Source organism: Barbus barbus, assembly GCF_936440315.1.
Source record: "Barbus barbus genome assembly, chromosome: 10".
NCBI lineage: Eukaryota > Metazoa > Chordata > Actinopteri > Cypriniformes > Cyprinidae > Barbus > Barbus barbus.
This window is the reverse complement of record NC_136738.1, coordinates 32,090,113-32,111,687: the sequence shown is the minus strand read 5'-3', so window position 1 is coordinate 32,111,687 and position 21,575 is coordinate 32,090,113. Positions and strand designations below refer to the sequence as shown.

Sequence of the window (21,575 nt, the reverse complement as noted above, 5' to 3'; positions counted from 1 at the left end):
GACACCAGCAGATCACTCACCTTTCCTTCGTGACTGGAAACTCCTGCAGAACAAATACAACATTTATCACCAAGAACTCAATCAATCATCAATCAATCAATGGATGAACTGAAATTAGACCTTTAGAAAGCAGACATCATTGGCTTTCATCATCTCCTCCGTGTCTTTGATTGTGTGTGAAAGAGCTGAGATGTGTCTGTTCATCTCCTCCAGCTTCTCCTTCATCCTATGATTCTTCTGCTCCTCTTCCTCTCTCAGTGCAGTGATTGTAGCTTCTTCTTCATCTCTGAGAAACTGATGAAGCTTCTCAAACTGCTGTTTAATCTGACGCTCTGTGTGCTCAGCTTGAGACTGAAATCAAATCACATTCACTTCAATCATCTCAATCAACACACATCAACACATCACATCATTCAGATCCAAGAGAAACTCAGACACCAGACATATAACAGACCCAGAAGCAGATTGTTGCTTGTCATTTACAAAAAAAAAAAAAATTAAATATAACAATTCATAATTGTGTATAGTCATCCTACACCTGTACTGAAAATCACTTTTGTTTCTGTTTCCTCACCTTGATGTGTTGAACTGTTTCCTCAAACTTTCCTTTAATGTTTTCATTGTGCTGAAGTTTCTCCTGTAAGGATGTCAGTGCTGTATTGAGCTCCTCCTAGAATTTAACAAAATAAAAATATATAAAACACCAGATTACAGTGAAGAGATGAGAATACAGTGATCATACAGTGCAGTGAAAAAGTATTTGCCCCATCCTGATTTCTTTTGTTTGTGTGTGTGTGTGTGTGTTTGTCTCATACTAAATTGATTCAGAAATCAAAACCAAACACAAAACAAAAGCAACCTGAGTAAATACAAAATACACTTATGTAGTTTGTTTCAACAGCATGAAGTTGGTTAAAGGTCTTACAAAGTAACACACTATGCCAAAGGTAAAAAAAATTATATAAACGATGAAGAAGGAAGTAATAGAAATACATCAGCCTGAGAGGGGTTAAAGAGCATTTTTAAGGCTCGCGGACTCAAAGAACCACAGCAAAAGCCATTATCTACATATGGAATAACTAACCTTCACAGAATTAGCTCATCCAAGAAGTCACAAAAGGAGCTGCATTTTCTACACCTGACAAGAAAATCCTAAAAGAGAATGCCTGGTTTTCCTCTCTCTTTGGAGTGTTACAAGCTGTTCGTGCATAGATGAGATCCCTAAAGTTGCAAAGACTGAAGTCTCAAACCCAAAGAGATATTCTTTATAAAAGTTAAGACTCGACCACGCCCTCCTAAAATGGCTCATTCAAACACGCCCCCACGTCTACGTCACGATGTGGGAAGATTTGCGTAACACCGCCCAAGTGTTCACCAAAAGAAAGAAGGAGTGGTTTCAGTAACCGCAGTAGTGTTGATGCAGCCATGTCAGGGAGACGCTGTGTGTTTCTATGCGAAAGCAAAATAACTTTATTTGGCCTTTCGAAAGTAGATGCAATTAGGAATCATTGGTTAAAGGGGTCATATGATGTTGCTAAAAATAACATTATGTTGTGTATTTGGTGTAATGCAATGTGTTTATGCGGTTTAAGGTTAAAATTTTTATTTTTTTCCACATACTGTACATTATTGCTGCTCCTCTATGCCCTGCCTTTCTGAAACGCATTGATTTTACAAAGATCATCATTCTGAGAAGCGAGGCGTGCTTTGATTCGCCAGCTATCCAGTGAGTTGTGATTGGCCAAATACTTTAAACGTTACGCCCCTCACCGTATTGTGATGCCATGTCCCGGCGCGACATCACTAAAACAATAAAACCTATTTATGAACGAGGCATTTGTTGCATCCAGTGGGGACATAATAACTGATTATAATGACCTATACTGTCTTTTTACGCGTCGCGTTGCATCGTGCCACGTAAACGTTACCATGTCTGCATTTGTGATCGGAGAAACAACAAACAACAAGCACTACTCTACGCTGCTCAAAACTCACGCTTGAATCTTCAGTGGCAAATTCTTTAAATAAGAAAACATACTTACAGGCTGTGAGTCAGAAGCGCCAGACTGTCCTTGCAAAGTTGGAATTGCCCCACTTTATAGAAACAGCCTTTGTGCGAGCCAGCATTGTAGGCTACTCTCTCCCAGGTTCAGGAAATAGTCCTCCGTAAAATGTGCTGCACACACTCTAATATTTGCATTGTAAATTGTGTTGTAAATACAACTTAACCACTGATTTCTAGTTCTGTCCTCTTTTAGAAGAATAATAGTTCCGCCTTGTTTCATTGCGTATACGTTTGGGCGGTGTTTTGCAAATCTTCCCACATCGTGACGTAGACGTGTGGGGGCGTGTTTGAATGAGCCATTTTAGGAGAGCGTGGCAGAGTCTTAACTTTTATAAAGAATATGTCTTTGGTTTTGAGACTTTAGTCTTTGCAACTTCAGGGATCTTATCTATGCACAAACAGCTTGTAACGCTCCAAAGAGAAAGGAAAACTTGAAATCACATCATATGACCCCTTTTTGTTTGTTTACAACACAACAGCACAACCGAAATGTTCAAATTTGTGCAACGCATTTTATGGACAGCAGTTTTGTGAACCTAGTAGAGTACAAGGCTGGCTATGCATGAAGGCTATTTCTAAAAAAAAGGTCAATTCCGACTTTGCTATGATAATCTGGCGCTTCTGAATCAGCGACTGTAAGTATGTTTTGTTATTAGTTCAAGTATTTGCTATTGACTGTTCAAATGTGGAGTTTTGCGCATAATGCGTTGTGTGTGTGTGTGAGTGTGTGTGTGTGAGAGGAACAGGGTCACAACACAGCGGAGTGTTCAGCCCATCAGAAATCGTCTTAACCACGGCTTGTGTGCAAATACATACGAGCATCATCATGCGACTCTGTTCCCCTCTCAGGCTTGAACTGATAAAACTAACTTGAAAGCTGAAGCTTGTGATTATGTTAAGGGCCGTTAAATTTCCGACGCGTGCTTGTGGTTTTCGGCCAATCACAATGCACTGGGTCAGTTGGCCAATCAGAGCAGACTGCACTTGTTGGAAGGAGGGGCTTTGTAGAAAACGATGCGTTTGAACATTAAAGCATGTCAACACCAAATAATGATCTTTAAAATAGCATCATATGGCCCCTTTAAACTGTATTCTGATTTGTACTCATGTTGCCTTTATGTTGTATTTTGAAGATCTAAAACTACTTAATTTGAGATGGGCAAATACTTTTTCACAGCAGATTATATTTCATATGAATTTGAGTAAAAAGGTAGAGAGAAATATTCAAAGTGCATGAATGTGATGATATCTGTGTTAACAATGACTTATAGTTCTTAACATATTAAACAGGATACATTTGTCCTACCTTATATGATGAAATCACTTCACTTATTGGTCTGAATTTGTGACTGTCGTGTTGTTTTGAATCTCTGCACACTACACACGCAGGCTGTTTGTCCTCCAGACAGAAGAGTTTGAGTTTCTCTCTGTGTAAACTGCAGATCTCCTCAGATCCTGATGAATGGCTCTCATTTCTCTCCTTCAGGAACGACTCACACAAGTTTTTTAATGCCAGATTTACTGGAGGAAACCTTTTTGAGGATCTTCTCCTGCAGACAGGACACTCCTGAGTTTTCTTGATTCTCCAGAACTGTTGAAGACACTCTTTACAGACACTGTGACTACATGATAAAAGAACAGGAGCGTTGAAGATTTCACAGCACACGGGACAATTATAGTCATATTCATCTGATGAAGCCATTTTCACTGTTTGAGCTCCAGAAATCTAAACCTTACTTTCACTTTCTGACCGACGGCTTCAAACATGAATAACCACGAGAATCACAAAGATCTGCTGTCTGTTCAGAAACTTTTTTATTCGTTGTCCACCGATGGCTAATTCTTTTTTTACTTTTTCTCAAAGAGAAGAAAATCAGCATGACGAAGGAAAAACAACATGTCAGTCTTTTCCTAGTAAATGTTGTAAGAGGGTGGAGTTTCTGATCACCTTGGGGTGTTTAAACAGCTCTAATGACAACATCAGGATTTCTTCAGGTTACATTTGAGTATCATGCATTCAGAATTCACTTGCACTGAAACTTTCTCAAGTATAATGCTAGAAAATGTTAAATGGCACGCAACAACAATTTACAACAATGGAACAATGGAAAACACATTGATGTTAAAAAGACTCAAGGCACTTTATTTGTGTTTTATTTATTGAACTTTATTTGTCTCAGACTTTCTTGAGAAGAAGAGGGTAGAGCAACCAACAACTACTCAATAAAAGAAATGGGTGTTCATTTCATACTCGGTGATAGTAGCACATTTTTAATGTCTCAAAACATGGTAATACTATAGTTTGTAGTGGCCTATTTAATGCACTTTTAGTTTGGCTTGAACTATTCATGAACCAATTCAGACTGGCTTGCAAATAGTTTTATCAAATCGTTGAAAAGACTCGACTCTTCTTGTGAAGACAAAGAAACTCATACAGAGGTTTGAAAATATAGGAGTAGGTGATGACAGATGTTTAAGATGTATATTTTACCTGCATGAACAGACTGTGTTAACAGTACAGCAGAAACAGCAGCACATCTTCAGATGAAAGGAAATATTCAAATCAAATCTCTTCATGCATTCGTTCTTCAAACATGACCTTCGTTTAGCAGCCGTGTGTTTACAGTGTAGGCTATGCAGGATAGAATTATCACACATAGTTTACTGTATCTCAAAACAGTATATTTCCATGTTAAACAATAACATTAGAAGAATCTGAGAAGCTTAAATGAGCCATTGCATTGATGATGTCTGCATCCGAAAACTGAAAAATGCTGCCTGCGGAGGATGCATATGTAATTTGTGACTGTGTGATCTCTGTAAACCCATGAATCAGTGTTCATCCCACAAAGGCGATCCAGTGTCTGTGGTCTTTACCTGATCTCAGTTTTAGAAATTTGCAGGCATTTTTAATGAGACATTTGTTTAATTAAAAGGAAGAGTAGTAGTTAATCGTTCTGTTTTGACAAGCAAACAAAACACGTTACACAGACACTTCATTTTTAATGGTAGTTGATGATTTGTCAATTTTTATACTTTCAATAAAACATTTGCAATGGGTTAGTAAAAGCTGTTTTTTTGCAATATGTTTAAGGTCTGAGTTTTCATTGCATTTACTCAGTTTTGACCAGCAGGCATCACCAGCGTGAGGACTCGAGCACTTCGAAACACAATCCTTTTATGAAGCAGTTGGTTCAATTGATTCAAAGCTTCGAAACATCAATATGTAAATCTATCCCTCAATAGACTTCAATATAAATTCAATATAGCATCTAACCAGTATTATCGGTAGACATTTATTCATTTGAAACTCTTAAAATGATTCTTCTTTATTATTATATTTTTAGAAAGAAGTCAATATCACCACTGAACAAGCTCTGAGGTGATGGTACAGAAGGTCTGAAGGTTTATACTTCATTGCCAAATATCCATTTCTTTCATTGCCAAGGATCCTGTCCTCTTGACAATGAGTCTTGGAAGAGTTATTGATTTGAAATTATGTATTAAAAAATAATTCTGAACAGAAGAGTAAAATTTGTAAATCTATTAAAATATTTTAATGTAAAGCAAAATTTACAGCCATTATACTGTTACAATGTTTATATAATCATACAAATATTGACTGATATCTACCTACAAAGAATCAATAACACTGACTTACATAAATGTAATTCTCCTTATTTCATGCAGGTTTGTACCTGTTTATTATGAAAGATGAGCAACAGCTAAAGCTGTCTTTTGTTGTTTTTGTTGAGATGGTTAAAAAGTAATGATATCCTTTGTGTCACCGTTAAAAGATGTCAGATTTATCATCCGAACAGGATCCAGAGATCAGAACCACATGATCCAGACCGATCTCTCCGTTTACTGACTTCCCACGCTCAGCTTCAAAGATGATCTGAAGAAACAGTCAACTATTAATAAATATACTGTAATAAGCTGGAGAACAATACAAGATCTAGTTCAAACAATTAGACATTTCAACATCCAATCAATTAACGTTTTTTTTCCTGTATTGTTTGTAACTTGTTCAAAAATCAGTCAGTATTTGCTAATATTTTGATCAAATAAATACAGCCTTGATGAGCAGAAGAGGCTCCCTTAACGGAGAATAGAAACCATCCAGCGCTATTATCTCACGAATCAGCGGTCTGAGTGGTAAGATAAGATAAGATAAAAACAGTATTAATAAAAAAATAAATAAAATAAAAAATATTTTTTTTAATGAACGTGACATATTGTCAAGTATGGTGACCCATACTCGAAATTGGTGCTCTGCGTTTAACCCATCCAAGTGCACACACACAGCAGTGAGTAGTCAACAAATGCACGCACACACACACACACACACCGTGAACACACACCCGGAGCAGTGGGCAGCATTTATGCTGCGGTGCCCGGGGAGCAGTTGGGGGTTTGGTGCCTTGCTCAAGGGCACCTCAGTCGTGGTATTGAGGGTGGAGAGAGCGCTGGACATTCACTCCCTCCACCTACAATCCCTGCCGGCCCGAGACTCGAACCCACAACCTTTGGATTATGAGTCCCGACTCTCTAACCATTAGGCCACGACTGTCCCTGTGTATTGAGTATTAATATGTTCCGTAGATGAGGTCTTAAGGGTGAGGGTGAGTAATTAATGACAGAATTTTCATTTTGGGTGAACTATAACTTTAAGAATGTTTAGATATTTTTACTGGAAAACAAGAAATAAATACTGAGGAAGAAAATAATTTTTTTGCAGTGTGGCTCAAATATTCCACCCTTTTTCCAACTTTTAGAAAACTCAGGCAGAATAACTGTAACTCACGGCCTCTGGAGTGTTTTCTGTCCAGCTGATGGTGATCTGCTCTGACTGCCAGCTGCGGTCGAGAGGGTTTCGTTTCTCCCAGACGGCCACAGCGCTGTTGTCCAGCATCACCCGTAAGACGCCCATGTTCTGACCCAAAATGCGATAATCAAATTTCAGACAGAAGCTGCTCTGACGCATGTAATCATCCAGCAGCAGCTTCATCCGTGCCTGTTCCTTCCGGTTCCTCACAGGACCGTCCAGAGCCAAGTAATATTCCCTTCCTGAAAAACCAAAGAGCCAGGATCGAGATTCATGAATTTATTGGGGGTTTTTAAAATAATGTTTTTAGACTGTAACAGTATAAATAGTATAAAACAGTATAACAGTATAAACAGTATATACAATAACAAGACACAGGAGGAAATGCAATACTGTCAAAATATGTGTAAATATTTATTAAAAATTCAGTATTAGTGACAAGTGACACATAACAAACTCAATAAAATAACTAAATAATTATTAATATCAAAGATACTAATTGTTTAATATGATGATATTTATTACACTATTATAGTAATATTATTATAGTTCTATATAATATATAAAGTACTATTAAACAGTAAATATAAATTTGTAAATTATAGTACTTTTTATTATTATTACTATAATAATTATTAATTATAGTACTTTCAGTATTTAATATTTAGCCAAAAAAAATTCTTACCGTAACTAAAATAACATTATAATTATGTTAAGTAAATATTTACATCTTTGCATGCATATACAAAGACATTAATTGTTTAATTACTCTCTCTCTCTCTCTCTCTCTCTCACTCTCTCTCTATATATATATATATATATAGGCAAAAATATTAATTTTGGATTATATTATTATATTATATTTAGTCACTAATATTACATTTCTTTAAAAAATGTATTAAAATGATTACATTAAAAAAAAAAAAAATCAGTTAATAAGGGTTTTGAGAAGTATGGAAAACGTTTATACACTCAAACACTGGCTAAGCTTTTAGTAAATTTGAAACTGACACAAGGGGGAACTATGTGTTAATTTTCCCAGTGGACACATTTATTAATGTATGCTTGAGTCTGTACCGTTTTCATGATATTTGATGGTCCAGTCCAGATCATCTTCATTATCCTGCACCCATTCACACGCACCGCGATCAAAGTCACAGTCCGTCAGGAATCCTGCTCAAATAAACACATACAGCACCTCCTCAAATCATCTGACTGCTGGGAAGACAAAAGCCTTATTCAGATCATCTGAAAGAGTTTGCTTACTTTCCTTCAGCGGCGCTGCCTGGATCTCCTTCGGCTCGGATTCTGGACTGTAAACAGGCACAAAATCATCTGGAACTACAAATGGAAAAACACACAGATCATAAACAGCATTGCCAACATTTGTCTTCAACCTCTGGCAAACCAGAAGAACAGACAGAAAGCAGCACATAATGATCTCAACAGAGAACTCCTCTGATTCTGATGTGCTTCTGAAGGAAATCTCACTGCTGACAATACAGCAGGAGGATCGTTTCACTTTATTTAGAAGAATAATGCTTTCATGACTCTCTTGCATGAATAATGCACAATAAGGAAAGTAACTTAATTATGAAATGATTTGAAGATTAATGGCAAAAGTTTGCTAATTACGTTTATATGTTAGGTACTGGACTCTAAGAAAAGTTCATAAAAACAGGACTTGATATGAAGGAATTGGGCATTGTGTTGTCTTTGGTGTTGAAGAACATCTCTGTAAACTTACATTAATAGGTCATTTTGTTAATAAACTCTGTTTTCCTATGGATTTTAAAATATATATCGTCTCATATAAAAAAAAAAAGTTTAAAAGTAATATTACACAATTAATATATTTGTGTATATAACATTTTATTTGTTTCATGTTGTACTATTATTTTAATTACTTTAATTTTACTTATAATAAATATAAACAATAATTATAATGTATTTATTTATTATTAATGATTATTATTATTACATATTATTTTATTTATTTAAATTAGAGGTCAGTATTACGTACACTACTACATACAAAGACATTAATATTCATGATTATTTTATTCATTTCTGAGTATACTGTTATTTCAGTCAGCCACTTTAATATTTAAATTTTTATAAAAAATAATATTTATGTAATTACTTTAATATTTATTTTGCACTATTTGACTTAAATTAGAGGTCTGTTTTTCTATGGATTTTGCTTGTACTGTGTTGACTAGCAAACTCTTTCACATATTTGAGCTTCTCTTGGTAAATCAGGGAAAGCCACTAGAACGTGAATATCTGTAGAAGAGAAGGATCCTGCAAGTGGACACTTGCCTGCGCTTTCAGACTCTCGTGTGCTGTTAGAAGAGCAGACATGCAGTCAGACTAATGGAGAGAGAGAGAGAGCTGATGATGAAAGGCTGTCAAACAGCTGTTCTGACGAGGATAATAAAAGGCTTGAGCTCTAGGAAAACAGCACTGGAAGATGTTTCTCAAGCAGAGGGGAATTTTCTCCCAGAGCTCATCTGTGTCTCGGGCTTGTCTCCTCCTGTCGGATCTCCAACATGAGATTCTGTCGGGTTTATGTCTTGTCGAGAGATTTAGAGTTTCTCAGACATGTCCTTTCATTGCAATTGTTAAAGCAATTTTAGTTCATTACTTCATTTCAGTTAGTTGCAGTTAGTTTAATTTAACATTTACATTTTTTTTATTCATTTCAGATTTCAATGAACAATATATATAGTTTTAGTTAACAGTCATAGCAAAAAAAAAAAAGTCCTATTCTTAAAACTGTTTATTTAAAATAAAGTATATAGTCTCCCAAGTTTTGTCTTTTCTTCTCTCTTCTGTGACTGATGGAGTTTGTGTGTCTTCTCCTGCGGGTCACAGAGGTTCAGTGATTGATCGCTCTACGCCTCGGCTCTATTGTGAGTCGGACTCTATAGAAGACACTGCTGTTCCTCCATTAGTCAACAGTCTGTCTTTGCCGCTAAATTGAGTATTTTGGACGGTCATACTACACTTGGTTCATTCACTTCCATTCATATGGATGTGAACGAAGAAGATCAGGTTCACCAGAAAACTCTGACCTGTGAGTCACAGACTGACCCATTCAGATCAAGACAAAACATACAAATTCTACATGAAAGTGGATCATTTAATTTAATTTAAAAACAGAAGACCTATATATTTTTGTATTGAAAACAGGGTTATTATTGTTAACTATAACCATAAAAAAGGGGGAAAAAGAAAAAAACTTGAAAATTACTTTAAATGAAATAAACATTGCTGGAAAGTGAGAATTCATTTTTCATTTTCATTTGGTTGAAGTACTAAAATAAACTAAAACTGAAATAAAAATTACACATATATATATATATATATATTAAAAAAGAATGTAAAATTTTAATTTAATACAGTCAACCAACAACAGAACCAAATAAAAAATAAATACTACATTTGAACTTAAAATAAAAAAATAAATGATTATTTTATTTTAGCTAGTTGCGATTTCTCATATTCATTAGTTTAACTTGATGTACGAAAAATGAATAAATAATAAATAATCTAAGCTAAATAACAATAATACAATTATTTAAATTATTATTTTTATCACATTAAAAAACACATATTACTAAAAGCTAAAATTATCCTAATTTCAACTGAAATTTAAAAGGAAATGGACAATTACACATATTAACAACAATATCACAAAGATAATAAAATAACACTGAATCAAAAGATGTAGATTCCTAAAACTGAATTAAGGCTGAAAGCAGGATGCAGAGTTATAATTTGCATTTCAATTTAAGTGAGAGAAATTAAATTAGAATGAGGTTTTTAACAACAATTTCATTATTCAGTATAAATTATGTTTTTATCCATTCGACTTATTAACATTTGGGTGGTGGAAAATGCCTACAGAAGAAAATAAGATATAAATAAGCCCTCTGTGCTGAAATCATCTGTGTTTATTGATTGAAGTCTGCAGGATAATGGTGTTCAGATGTGTTTCACACCTACATCTGCTCACATCAGATGAGTTTAATAAGCACTTATTCCACCAGCACCAGTTATTTCCTCCGACACATCCTGCAATCGCATGCAACGCTGCTTCCTCTCACGGGGAAATAATACGAGTGAATTGGACATTATTCTTGGTCTCCCTGTCTGTACATGTAGTACAGCAGATATTCATATACAGGCCGTATTTGATGAATGCGGTTCAGTCCCAACATGCCCTGAAATTTTGTTATTTTTAAGCAAACGTTTAAGCTATTCCAAAAAAATGTTCATTAACAGAAATTAAGCTGAAAGAAAAGAAAAATACCGTGTAAAACGTAAAAAAAAAAAAAAAAAACATGAAACAAACTAGAAAACTTGCCTTTGCAACCAACTAAAGTATAAGCTGAAGTACTAAAATGATTCAAATATTACTGTTGTTATTGTTAGAAAAATACTAGTAAAATAATTTTCATTAACTGAAATAAAACTGAATTAAAATTAAATTAAAGTTAAATTTCATGTTAGAAGAAAAACTTTAAAATCACGAAAATTTTAAAATAAAATAAAAATTACAGATTAAAAACTTTCAACTTAAAAAACCTTTGCAACTAATTAAATTGAACTAAAAAACTAAAATAAAATAAAGCTATATATAAAAAATGATAATAAAAATGACAAAATTACTCAAATTAAAATTAAAACTATAATATGTTTTTTTAATAAAACTGTATGAAGAGTTTTGCCCTAAATTCCTGACTCTCCATATTCATTCTGTCATATAAAACACAATAATACCAATCTTTCAGTACCAGCAATATATTGCAAATGTATTTATGTTGATTCTCATTTTAATTATGCGACACACCCAATCTGTGTGCGGTTAATGATGCCTAGTTCAGTTTGTCCTGCATGTATATGAACCGTATATATCTGTATCTGTGAGTGGACTCAGCACATTACTCAGTATATGTGTTCTTTAAATAGGACTTCATGGGTCAACAGAGTAAAGAGGAGTATTTTTAGTGCGTCACTCACAGAAAGCGTCTCCTCTGGGGTTCAGCTCCTCACCCTCCAGCTGGTTTCCAGTGTCGTCTTCCTCTTCTTCCTCTTCCTCCTCTTCATCTTCCTCATCATAAACCTTCTCCTCCTCTGGAAACACAGGTTTCTGCTCCGGAGGGCCGATGTAGGCCTCGCCGTCGTAGTCGAAGGGTTGCAGGTGGAATCGTGGAGATCCGGTCACGGCAGGCTCGGGGATAGTGTTGTCAAACCTTCCTCCCAAAATACGAGTTTTGGAGGGGAAATCAGGAATAGCTGCAGGATACAGAAGATGGAATTAAATGCATGAGAAAACTGGGATGAAATCTTGTATGCTGATGTTGAATGATGTTCTGAAGCCATTAAAAGTCAAAACTGCATGTATGGAGCCTGTCCATTTGATTCATGCAATCGCAGCATTATTGCATTAATTATTTAATGTGCTTTATATACATCATAAATGCATGTTTGGATATGCATGAGGCTTTTCCATGCAAAGTGCATCTGTTGTGCATGAAGCCATTCACAAAGGTCAATGATTACGTTGCATGGTAAAACTTTACTTAAAGTTGCAAAATTAGTTAACTAAATGGTTAACATTAGTGCATTATATATAAGCCCAGTCCTAGATATTGCATTAAATATTGCATTAACAAATGAAACTTTATTGTAAAGTGTTACCAGTTGCATTTGCAAAGCATTAAATATGTTGCTATAGCAGAAGTTTCCTCTAAATGCTGATGTTTGCATGTTGTTTTGCACCACAATAAATCACATCAAAGATCAGCGCTGAGAGGAAACGTCCTTCTTCACATACAGCCATTAAACATTTGCTCTGCATCGCTGGACTTTCTCACCATTGAGAATCGCATGTGCATTTCCTTTCTCACCTTCCCAGGATCTGTGATAAAAAGGCTTGACTACAAACACAAAGGATTCGATTCACATGAGTTAAATGATGTTGCTCAGAGGTCAAAGTTCAGGAGACTTACTGAGATCTCAGTTCAGTTTAAAGGAATTATTTACCCCAAAATTAAAATTAGCTGAAAATGTGAAATGTGACAATCCAAGCTGTAGATGAGTTTGTTTCTTCATCAGGCTTTGGAAAAATGTAGCATTCCATCATTTGCTCAGCAATGGATCCTCTGCAGTGAATGGGTGCCGTCTTGAGAAGACAAAAGCTATGTGTTTGTGAGAAACAAATACATTTTTAACTTGAAACCATAATCCATAATAACGCTTGCTCCAGTGTAAAAATGCATCTCCTGTTGTCTCTCACATCAAATTCCAGCCACATATTTGTTTGAAGCTGTTTAGAGCTGTTTTGTCTTGTAAACAGTGCTTGATCTGTGCAGATTTCTCTCCTGATCCAGACCAGACCACCTTTTCACTGGAGGAAGCGTTATTATGGATTATGGATATTTTAGCCGTAAACAATAGTTTAAAGTTACAATGCCTCAATGATGGATGTGTTTCAGCTTTTGTCTTCTCCAGATGTTGGACTGATGGACCGGAGTGGTGTGGATTATTGTGATGTTTTTATCAGACTCTCATTCTGACGGCACCCATTCACTGCAGAGCATCCATTGCTGAGACACTGATGCAGAGACACATTTCTACAATCTGATGAAGAAACAAACTCATCTACATCTTGGATGGCCTGAGGGCGAGCACATTTTCAGCAAAATGTTATTTTTGGGTGAACTATCCCTTTAGAACAGTTTTCCTAAGTCCTTAGATGTTTCTCCTGAAGTTCCTCTATGTGTGGACCCTCATTCATTTCTACAGAAGTGAAGCTCTGGCATCTGTGCAGATAAAGAGCACAGAAGAACCGTTTCCTTTGGCCTTCACTTCAGTGTGTTCGGTACAAACGCAGATATTTACACAGGTGGGATTTCAATCGCAGACTTTCTCTGCCTGACACCTGTGAAATTCAGGAGGCTCTTTAAAGGAGCTGCTGATGATGCATTTTCTTTCCTGTCATTTCACCCCTTTTTCAAGGCTAATTACAAACAAATGAACTCAAAATATAATTGCATATGCATATACAAAATATAAAGTACAAGTCAAGAGTCTGGACACAGAAACGTACTCCTAGGACTGCCTATCTAATTATTTCAGAGTTTTCTTGTGGTGCATTGTTGCACTTTAGTTTTATAAAGAATTTCACACATGCATTATATTTTAGATTTATATTCTACAAAAATAATTTCAAGCATTGAGGTATTTAGGGTCTTTAAGATAATGAGAAACATACATTCGGTCCAAACTCATCACTGGTGGTGTATAATTCAACCAAAAGCAACCAATCTATAGAACTGTACATGATGCATAAGATTTTACTGATTCATTGCTTTCAGGTTTGATTTAGTCCCTCACCTGAACAATCAAATCCACTGCCACGGAAACCCTGCTTGCATTTACACTTGTAGGATCCGTGAGTGTTGATGCACTCAGCGTGATGACTGCACTTATGTGTGTTGGACACGCATTCATTTATATCTGAAAACACAATGAGTTTTAGTATTACATTTCAAATTATGAATCATTCTTATCATTGTTTCAAATCTTTCAGTTTCATATGCAATGCACACAGTACATCTTATAGATATAAAGCATAAGAGTGAATGCACATTGCAATCTTTCCAAGCATTAAAAAAATTATTCATTAAAGTTTTCTGATCCATGAGCAAGTGGCTCCAAATGAATCACAATATTTCAAGCAAAACTGTCTTTGAAAATTAGAAAAAAGACTGTTTAGTTATTGTATGAGAAATTAAACTACACATCCTATGATGCATTGCAACAACCAAATCAATAATGACAATAAAATGTTTGCAATTATAAGAAAAAGTCATAATTACGAGATATAAACTCAGAATTCTGACTTTTTCTCACAACTCTGAATTTTGAGTTTGCATCCTGCATTTCTGTTTTTTGTTTGTTTGCTTTGCTTTTCACCTCATAGTTAAATAAAAATGAGATATTAGAAAAGATAACTGCAACTTTTTATCTTGCAATTACGATTTGTTTCTCACAAATGCAAGTTTGTCACAATTCCTCTCAAGTTTATATCTCACAATTTTGAGTTTATATCTAGCACTTCTGAGTTTCTATTCTGAAAAAGTCCAAATTGTGTGTTAAAAGTTGTGAAACAAGCTTCCATACAATTCTTCCATTTAACATGATTTATTTATTTTTTCCTTGTTTCTGATTTGTCTCTTCTACAGAAGCAAATATCATCAATAAACAACTTCAGAATTCATACACTTAAAAAAATGATGCAGGATTAACTTTAATTCAATTTTCACTCAGAAATTGTTAGTAAATTAAAAAACAAAACAAAAAAATTACAACATGCAATAATATTTGCTTTATTTACAAATTCACAATAAAGTTTTACTCTGTTATTTAGTCAATAATATCAGCAAGCTGCACTGTTTCTTTCTTACCAACGCAGTCGTATTTCCCATTGACGTATTTGAGATCGTAGCCCGGCTGACACTTGCAGTAGTAGCTTCCGAATGTGTTGGTGCACTGACGGTTGAACGGACACTGGTTCTTCCCAGTCGCACATTCATCAATGTCTGAAGAAGAAAATGAGGGAAACAACAAGAGATGATTAGGCATCTTGACTATCGGTTTTCATTGATCCAAAGTCCCACGCCTTATGACTTATGATTTTTCCACCAGCTCTTGATTACTAGGATTTTTATAAAATAATTTCAATACATAACACTAACAAATAAACTCAAACCAATTAAGTATTTTAAAGCAAAGCACAACTAGAAAAAAAAGACCCTCTTGGGCTCCATCACTCTCATCAGTGAGAGCGTTTACTAGCTTCATCTGAAGAGCTGATCTCACCCTCGCAGGTCTTCCCATCAGATCCCAGCTGCAGGCCAGGAGACGGACAGAGACAGCGGACCTCACCCTGCACCTCCTCACAGCCGTACTGACAGTGAGCCAGAGAACACGTCCTGGAGTCTGCAGGACACACGACAAAACATCCACAGACCTTCAATACAACACAAACTCAGCTTTACGGGCTGATTGAATTAACTAATGTACAAAAGCTGACATTAACCTTGAATAACATGTTAAATAAAGGTCATTTAGTATGTGCATCTTAAATGTGACCCTGCAGCACAAAAGCAGTCATCAGTAGCACAGGTATATTTGTAGCAATAGCTAACAATACATTGTATGGCTCAAAATTATACATTTCTCTTTTATGCCAAAAATCATGAGGATATTAAGATCATGTTCCATCAAGATATTTAGTAAATTTCCTACCGTAAATATATCAAAACTTCATTTTTGATTAGTAATATGCATTGCTAAGAACTTCATTTGAACAACTTTAAAGGAGATTTTCTCAATATTTAGATTTTTTTGCACCCTCAGATTCCAGATTTTCAAATAGTTGTATCTCAGACAAATATTGTCCTATCATAACAAACCATACATCAATGGACAGATTATTTATTCGGCTTTCAGAAGATGTATAAGTCTCAATTTTGAAAAATTGACACTTATGACTGGTTTTGTGATCTAGGGTCACAAATGATTAAACAGCAATATCAAACGAATGTGCTGCTGAACGTGCTCAGTTTGACCACCCATAATTCATTGCACCTGAAACATTTGTGCTTTTGGTTAAAGCATGTCGACTTATGAGCACATGCAAATATTTGATATTCTGAATTAGCCATTTAGCTCTATTGAATGTTTTTAAGTCACTATTAAGGTGACAATGAATAGAATATTAGAAATAATATGACCTTTTGAGTTAATTGATACACAAATTAAGCAAACTTAAATTGTTTAGTGGATTTTATGTCAGATTTACATCCATAATGTGCAATATTAATACTCATTTAGCTTCAAAATGATAGCTTATTGAACTTGTATCCACTCACATTGAAATATATTGAAGCACAGTCACTTACTTGCACAGGAGCCATCGGACATCAGCATGTATCCGTTTAAGCAGTAGCACATATAGCTGCCAAACGTGTTCATACAGCGATGTTCACAGGGCCGAGGCTTTAGACCGCACTCATTCAGATCTGAGCTCAGAGACAGAAAGAGACAGGCTGGTCAAAGGCTGTGCACAAAGCATCATATTATGTCTGCGGTAAAATACTGTGCACAGTCTGGGAATTTACTGTATGCATGGATGACCCTACATTTGGGCAAATATAAATCTCATGTTATCTCACAATGTAATGACCTTCCATTGTCAATGTGATGAATGAATTAATAGTAATATCAGCCATGATACAGAGGCATCAGACCATTTCTACTGTAAAATATTACTGATAAATCCTTGTCTGATAACAGAGATTACCATATACCAATATGAGACTCGTTTTCCTCGATATTTCAGGAACCATGTTGTGTGTGTGTTTCTATCAGCTTTTAGAATCAGAACAAGCCATGCCAGATTGTGCTAATTAATCACTCTTTTGAACTAATCTGATGACTGGATTTGGTCTGAATTAGTTTGATTCACAGTTCACAGACTGTAAAGTTGACTTTTAAAGACAAGCAAGGGAGAACCACCAAAAAAAGGCCTTACTTAAAATAAAAAAAACATTAAATTATTAAAAAATATATATTTAAAAAACTTAGTTTAAGTTGAAGTAACTAAATCAAATAAACTAAACAAAAAAACTAAAACTCATAAATACAAATTTATAGAAAAAAATATAATAAATAATAAATAAAACAAATGACAAAAAAAATACTAAACATTTAAAAAATCTTAAAAATAAAATCGAATTCAAAATATTAACAAAAACTATAATAGCACTGGCACAAACCTTGACTGCATGTCTTTCCGGTGTATCCGGGGAAGCACTTGCATTTGTTAGAGCCGACACACTCGCCGTGTCTGCAGCCCAGGTCACACTGAGCTGGAAAAACATTCAACACAGAGATATATTAGTAAAGGAAGCAGTGCAGGTCAAATCCGTTCACAAAACCACACGTCTGGAAACCAAAGCCAACTGCTGTTCTCCCAGATTTCCTCTCATAGTTCAGCGTGGTTTAAAAGCACCAAAGCGCAGAAAGAATGAACATATCATGAGTTTGTGGATGGAATATTCACCCAGTGCATGTTTTGAATGACTAGATACACTCACATGAACCATTCTCAATCACAGTATGCACAATTATATAACAAAATAAATAAATAACATAAGAGTATGAGAATCAAGCCATAGCATTGTGAGATTGCAGTTGTAATATTTTGAGAATAAAGTCAAAAGTCCAGAAATATTATCTTTATTATCAAAATATCGACGTTTGATCTCACAATTTGATTTCATTCTCATAGGTTTAACCTCATATAAGACTTTGTTCTTCTATCGATACAACTTTATTCTTGTAATTTTGACTTTATCAAAGTATTATAACTTTGACCTTACAATTCTACATATTCTCGTAATCTTGGATGTTTTATTTTTTATTTAAATTGTATTTTTTACTTCTTTTTTTTTTGTACATGGCACTAAAACACCATTGTAGACTTACATTCTTGTTACTAAATAAAAATAAAAATCCACAACTTTATTTTCAAAATATTATTATTTTAATCTTGTTTTGCTGAGACTTTGGTCATTTTGAGGTTATTCTCAAAATATTACGACTTTAATCACGTAATACTATGATTTTATTATTGAACTTTTGACTAATGTCAAAATTTTACAAGTTAAATATTGTACATGACTTTATTCTAATATTGCTGTGACTTTATTCTTGAAGTTTTTGACTATATTATCAAAATATTAAAACTTTAATCTCAAAATGCTACGACTTTATTCTCATTGAGCTTTTTCTCAAAACATTGGGACTTTATTCTCATAATCTTTGTTTTATTTATGTGGCATTAAAATGACATTGCACACATCCTTGTCACTAAATAAAAATAAATCACATTGTAGAATTGTTCATTTGTCCTCATTTACCTTCACAGAGTCCTTTGCTGTTTTTCTTCCATCCATAACAGCACTCCAGCCTGCTGCCGTATCGACAAACACCTGCTAAACTCCTCGATGGGATCTGACGCTTTTCCCTTTCAGGAAAACATCAGAAGCATGTCAGTTTTACACACAGAAAGGATATAAAAACACAATAGCAGTGAAAATAGTTTCTACACCCATTTTTTTCAGACTGCCATGACTAATGTATCACAGGAAGTTTTAGGCGTTTAGAAGATCACAGGTTGTTTCAGGTGAAAATAGTCATGATTTGAAGGTAAACGTCTCTCTCTCTGGTGACCTGTGACCCTCCTGGACTAATTGCAGCTGTAAAAGCAGCAGAAATGGAGAAACACACATGAAGCTCCAGCGGGGATTTGAACAGACAGGATGTAGGAACCTCTGCGTTTATGGCTCTTTAAGTGTTTAACAGATGCCTCTTAAAGGAACCTCTAAAATCTCCTTGACCACATTTCTGCTGTAATTAAGCCTTGCACTATTCACGGTAATCACACCTCAGCAGATGGATCAGGAGCAGAAGGTGTGTTGTTTACACTGACAGCTACTTGAACAGGTTTTCATAGACTTTACACACTCCTGGAAGAGGTTCTGGCTTTGAAATATTACTACAGAAGACATTTAAATGAGCTTTTACTTATTTTTTTAACCCCATTGCATTTTTAAAAGTCTGATTATAATATGAGATTTCTTGCCACTTTAATTGGAACATTTAGCAAATAAATAAAATTGCAGCAGTGCACAATGCATCAAATAACGAACAATGAACGTTTATTAATCTTAGTTATTATACTGATACTGATGTTTATCACATAACAGTTTTAAATGTCATACATTATATACTTCCATCTTGTAAGCTCATTTGCATTCATTTAAACATTTCTCAACTTTGTCCAGCCGCTGTGCACACACACAATGCTATGTTCACAATTTGAGGCTTTGAGATAATCTCTAAAAAAATGAAAACAATAAGTAATAGTTGGCTGATATATCAGCCAGTATTTGGCATTTTTTTTTAATTATCATCATAGTTTTTCTGTTTGGCGGATGTGTCTGACAGTGCTGAGAACGCCCAATACTACTAATACTTTCTCATCTACAGTATTCAGCAAATGTGGATTTATATCACTCAAACAGGTCTTTGATAAAATTTAATTCCACAAACATTGCAATAATAATAAGTTTGAGAAAATATACAAATTTAAATTTGGCAATTTTTCTCTTCCTGGACCAAGAAACATAAAAATAATGCTGATGACTCATCCTGCACTACACAAATTTTCATCCAATCAGATTCTCTCGAGAATGAGCATGCCCCTCCCCCTAATTTATCTGCCTAGCAACAGAAAGTCAACTGTAGTCTATAGCAATATATTAGCTGCCCCAGTAACTGTTTCAACAGAAAATGTTAAACAAAAGACAAAACTGCTTTCCTTGAGTGATCAACATCCTCTCTGTGGGTCCAGATGTTTGTAATTCTGCGTGCTTCTCATGTTGGTCTCTAAATTTGGAGCGGGCTCCAGCGGGACGGAGTGAATCAGTGAACCGACGGAAATAAACTCTGCACAGCAGCAAATGGGAGCCAGTCGTGTGAACAGGTGGCCAACACTCATTACGGCCAAAATTAGCAGCTCATCACTGGCAGATCAGCACCGACAGCTTCACAAACCAACACAACAACAGCCTTTTACATAAATACTGCACAAATATTTCAAATCTGTTCAAGCTTGTGCATCACTTACAGCTACTTTTGTATTTAATAGTGATTTGAATTGATGATTAACAGCCATTCAATTTAACAATTAACTGAAATTTGTTGATTCAAGTGAAGTAAATTCACATTACTCTGAAAAAAAAGGTCTCACCAAAATTAAGTGAGTTTTTGCTTAAAACATTAAAGATCTGGCAATGCGAAAAGAAAAATAATATTGTTTTTTGTTTTATTTAAATTTATTTCTCTTACCCCATTAACAGATTTTTTTTACTCGCTTAATTTTGATATTTTTTTATTTTTCAGTTTTGTTGTTTGTCCGTTTATTTTTTTGTTTTGTTTGCAGTTTATGTATTTAATACGGCTACAAAAGCAATAAAAATGAAATATTGACCTTTAATTAAAAAGGTTGCATTGGTCACAAAAGTTTTTGCACATTAATTACTGTTGCCTTTTAACTTAAGAATTGATCTGCTCCATAAAAACACCTCAAATAAGATCTCAATTAAATGAAGAAAAATCTACTGTACTTCTCAGATGTTTCTCCTGACCTAATAATCTGACATGCATCTCCTCTAGAGTTGCAGAAAAGATCTCAACGATGTCTCAAACTAAAGTCAAAGATCTCGATATGAGCATTAAGATTGCTTAAGTTTTCTCCACAACAGAAGCTGTTTAACTTCAAGCAGGAGAAGGGCACTTACCTGTAATCTGCAGATCCTGAGGAGAAATAAAGCAGGAATGACAGAGCGCTGATCCACGTCAAATGATTCATGTTTTAAAGCAATCCTCTTTATTTCTTCTCTTCTGTTTGCGTTTCCTAGTGTGATTGCAGGATAAAGTCTGCAGCGTCTGTCCTCTCGTCTCTCGAGTGTCTCGCTGAAACTCCAGATGTCATTGCGTTGAGTGACAGAAGGGCTGGAAGTCTTTTGTGGGAGT

The 21,575-nt window shown here is 35.0% G+C and overlaps 2 protein-coding genes across 3 annotated transcripts in view; both read right to left on the bottom strand.

Annotated features, from left to right (window-relative positions):
• Window positions 1-4,807, bottom strand: part of LOC306876186 (nuclear factor 7, ovary-like) — an 11,491-nt gene extending 6,684 nt beyond the window's left edge. The window contains exons 1-4 of the mRNA XM_079427180.1: window positions 3,372-4,807; window positions 575-670; window positions 121-351; window positions 21-43 (exon numbers count right to left, since the gene is read on the bottom strand). Coding sequence (XP_079283306.1) covers window positions 21-43; window positions 121-351; window positions 575-670; window positions 3,372-3,767 — 746 coding nt within the window. The 5' untranslated portion in view covers window positions 3,768-4,807. The remainder of the gene's footprint in view (window positions 1-20; window positions 44-120; window positions 352-574; window positions 671-3,371) is intronic.
• Window positions 4,228-21,575, bottom strand: LOC306876183 (epidermal growth factor-like protein 6). Of its 2 annotated transcripts, XM_079427176.1 has the most exons (13): window positions 21,341-21,547; window positions 18,896-19,002; window positions 17,750-17,842; window positions 16,874-16,993; window positions 15,789-15,908; window positions 15,374-15,508; window positions 14,301-14,423; window positions 12,779-12,841; window positions 11,922-12,197; window positions 8,160-8,234; window positions 7,971-8,066; window positions 6,873-7,135; window positions 4,228-5,963 (listed from the first exon to the last, which is right to left on the bottom strand). In XM_079427176.1, the coding sequence occupies exons 1-13, from the start codon at window positions 21,409-21,411 to the stop codon at window positions 5,856-5,858; spliced, it is 1,650 nt and encodes a 549-aa protein (XP_079283302.1). In that variant the 5' UTR covers window positions 21,412-21,547; the 3' UTR covers window positions 4,228-5,855. The 2 variants fall into 2 exon arrangements, with proteins under 2 accessions (XP_079283302.1, XP_079283303.1); XM_079427177.1 differs by lacking the exon at window positions 12,779-12,841 and having other exon boundaries at window positions 21,341-21,575.

What these genes read in the sequence shown, in the direction of transcription:
- LOC306876183 (XM_079427176.1), bottom strand. Translation starts at nt 21,411, where the DNA reads ATGAATCATTTGACGTGGATCAGCGCTCTGTCATTCCTGCTTTATTTC. An exon ending in TCAGGATCTGCAGATTACAG is followed by an intron (nt 19,003 to 21,340) that starts GTAAGTGCCCTT and finishes TTTTCCTGAAAG; the next exon opens with GGAAAAGCGTCAGATCCCAT. An exon ending in CAGCAAAGGACTCTGTGAAG is followed by an intron (nt 17,843 to 18,895) that starts GTAAATGAGGAC and finishes ATGTTTTTCCAG; the next exon opens with CTCAGTGTGACCTGGGCTGC.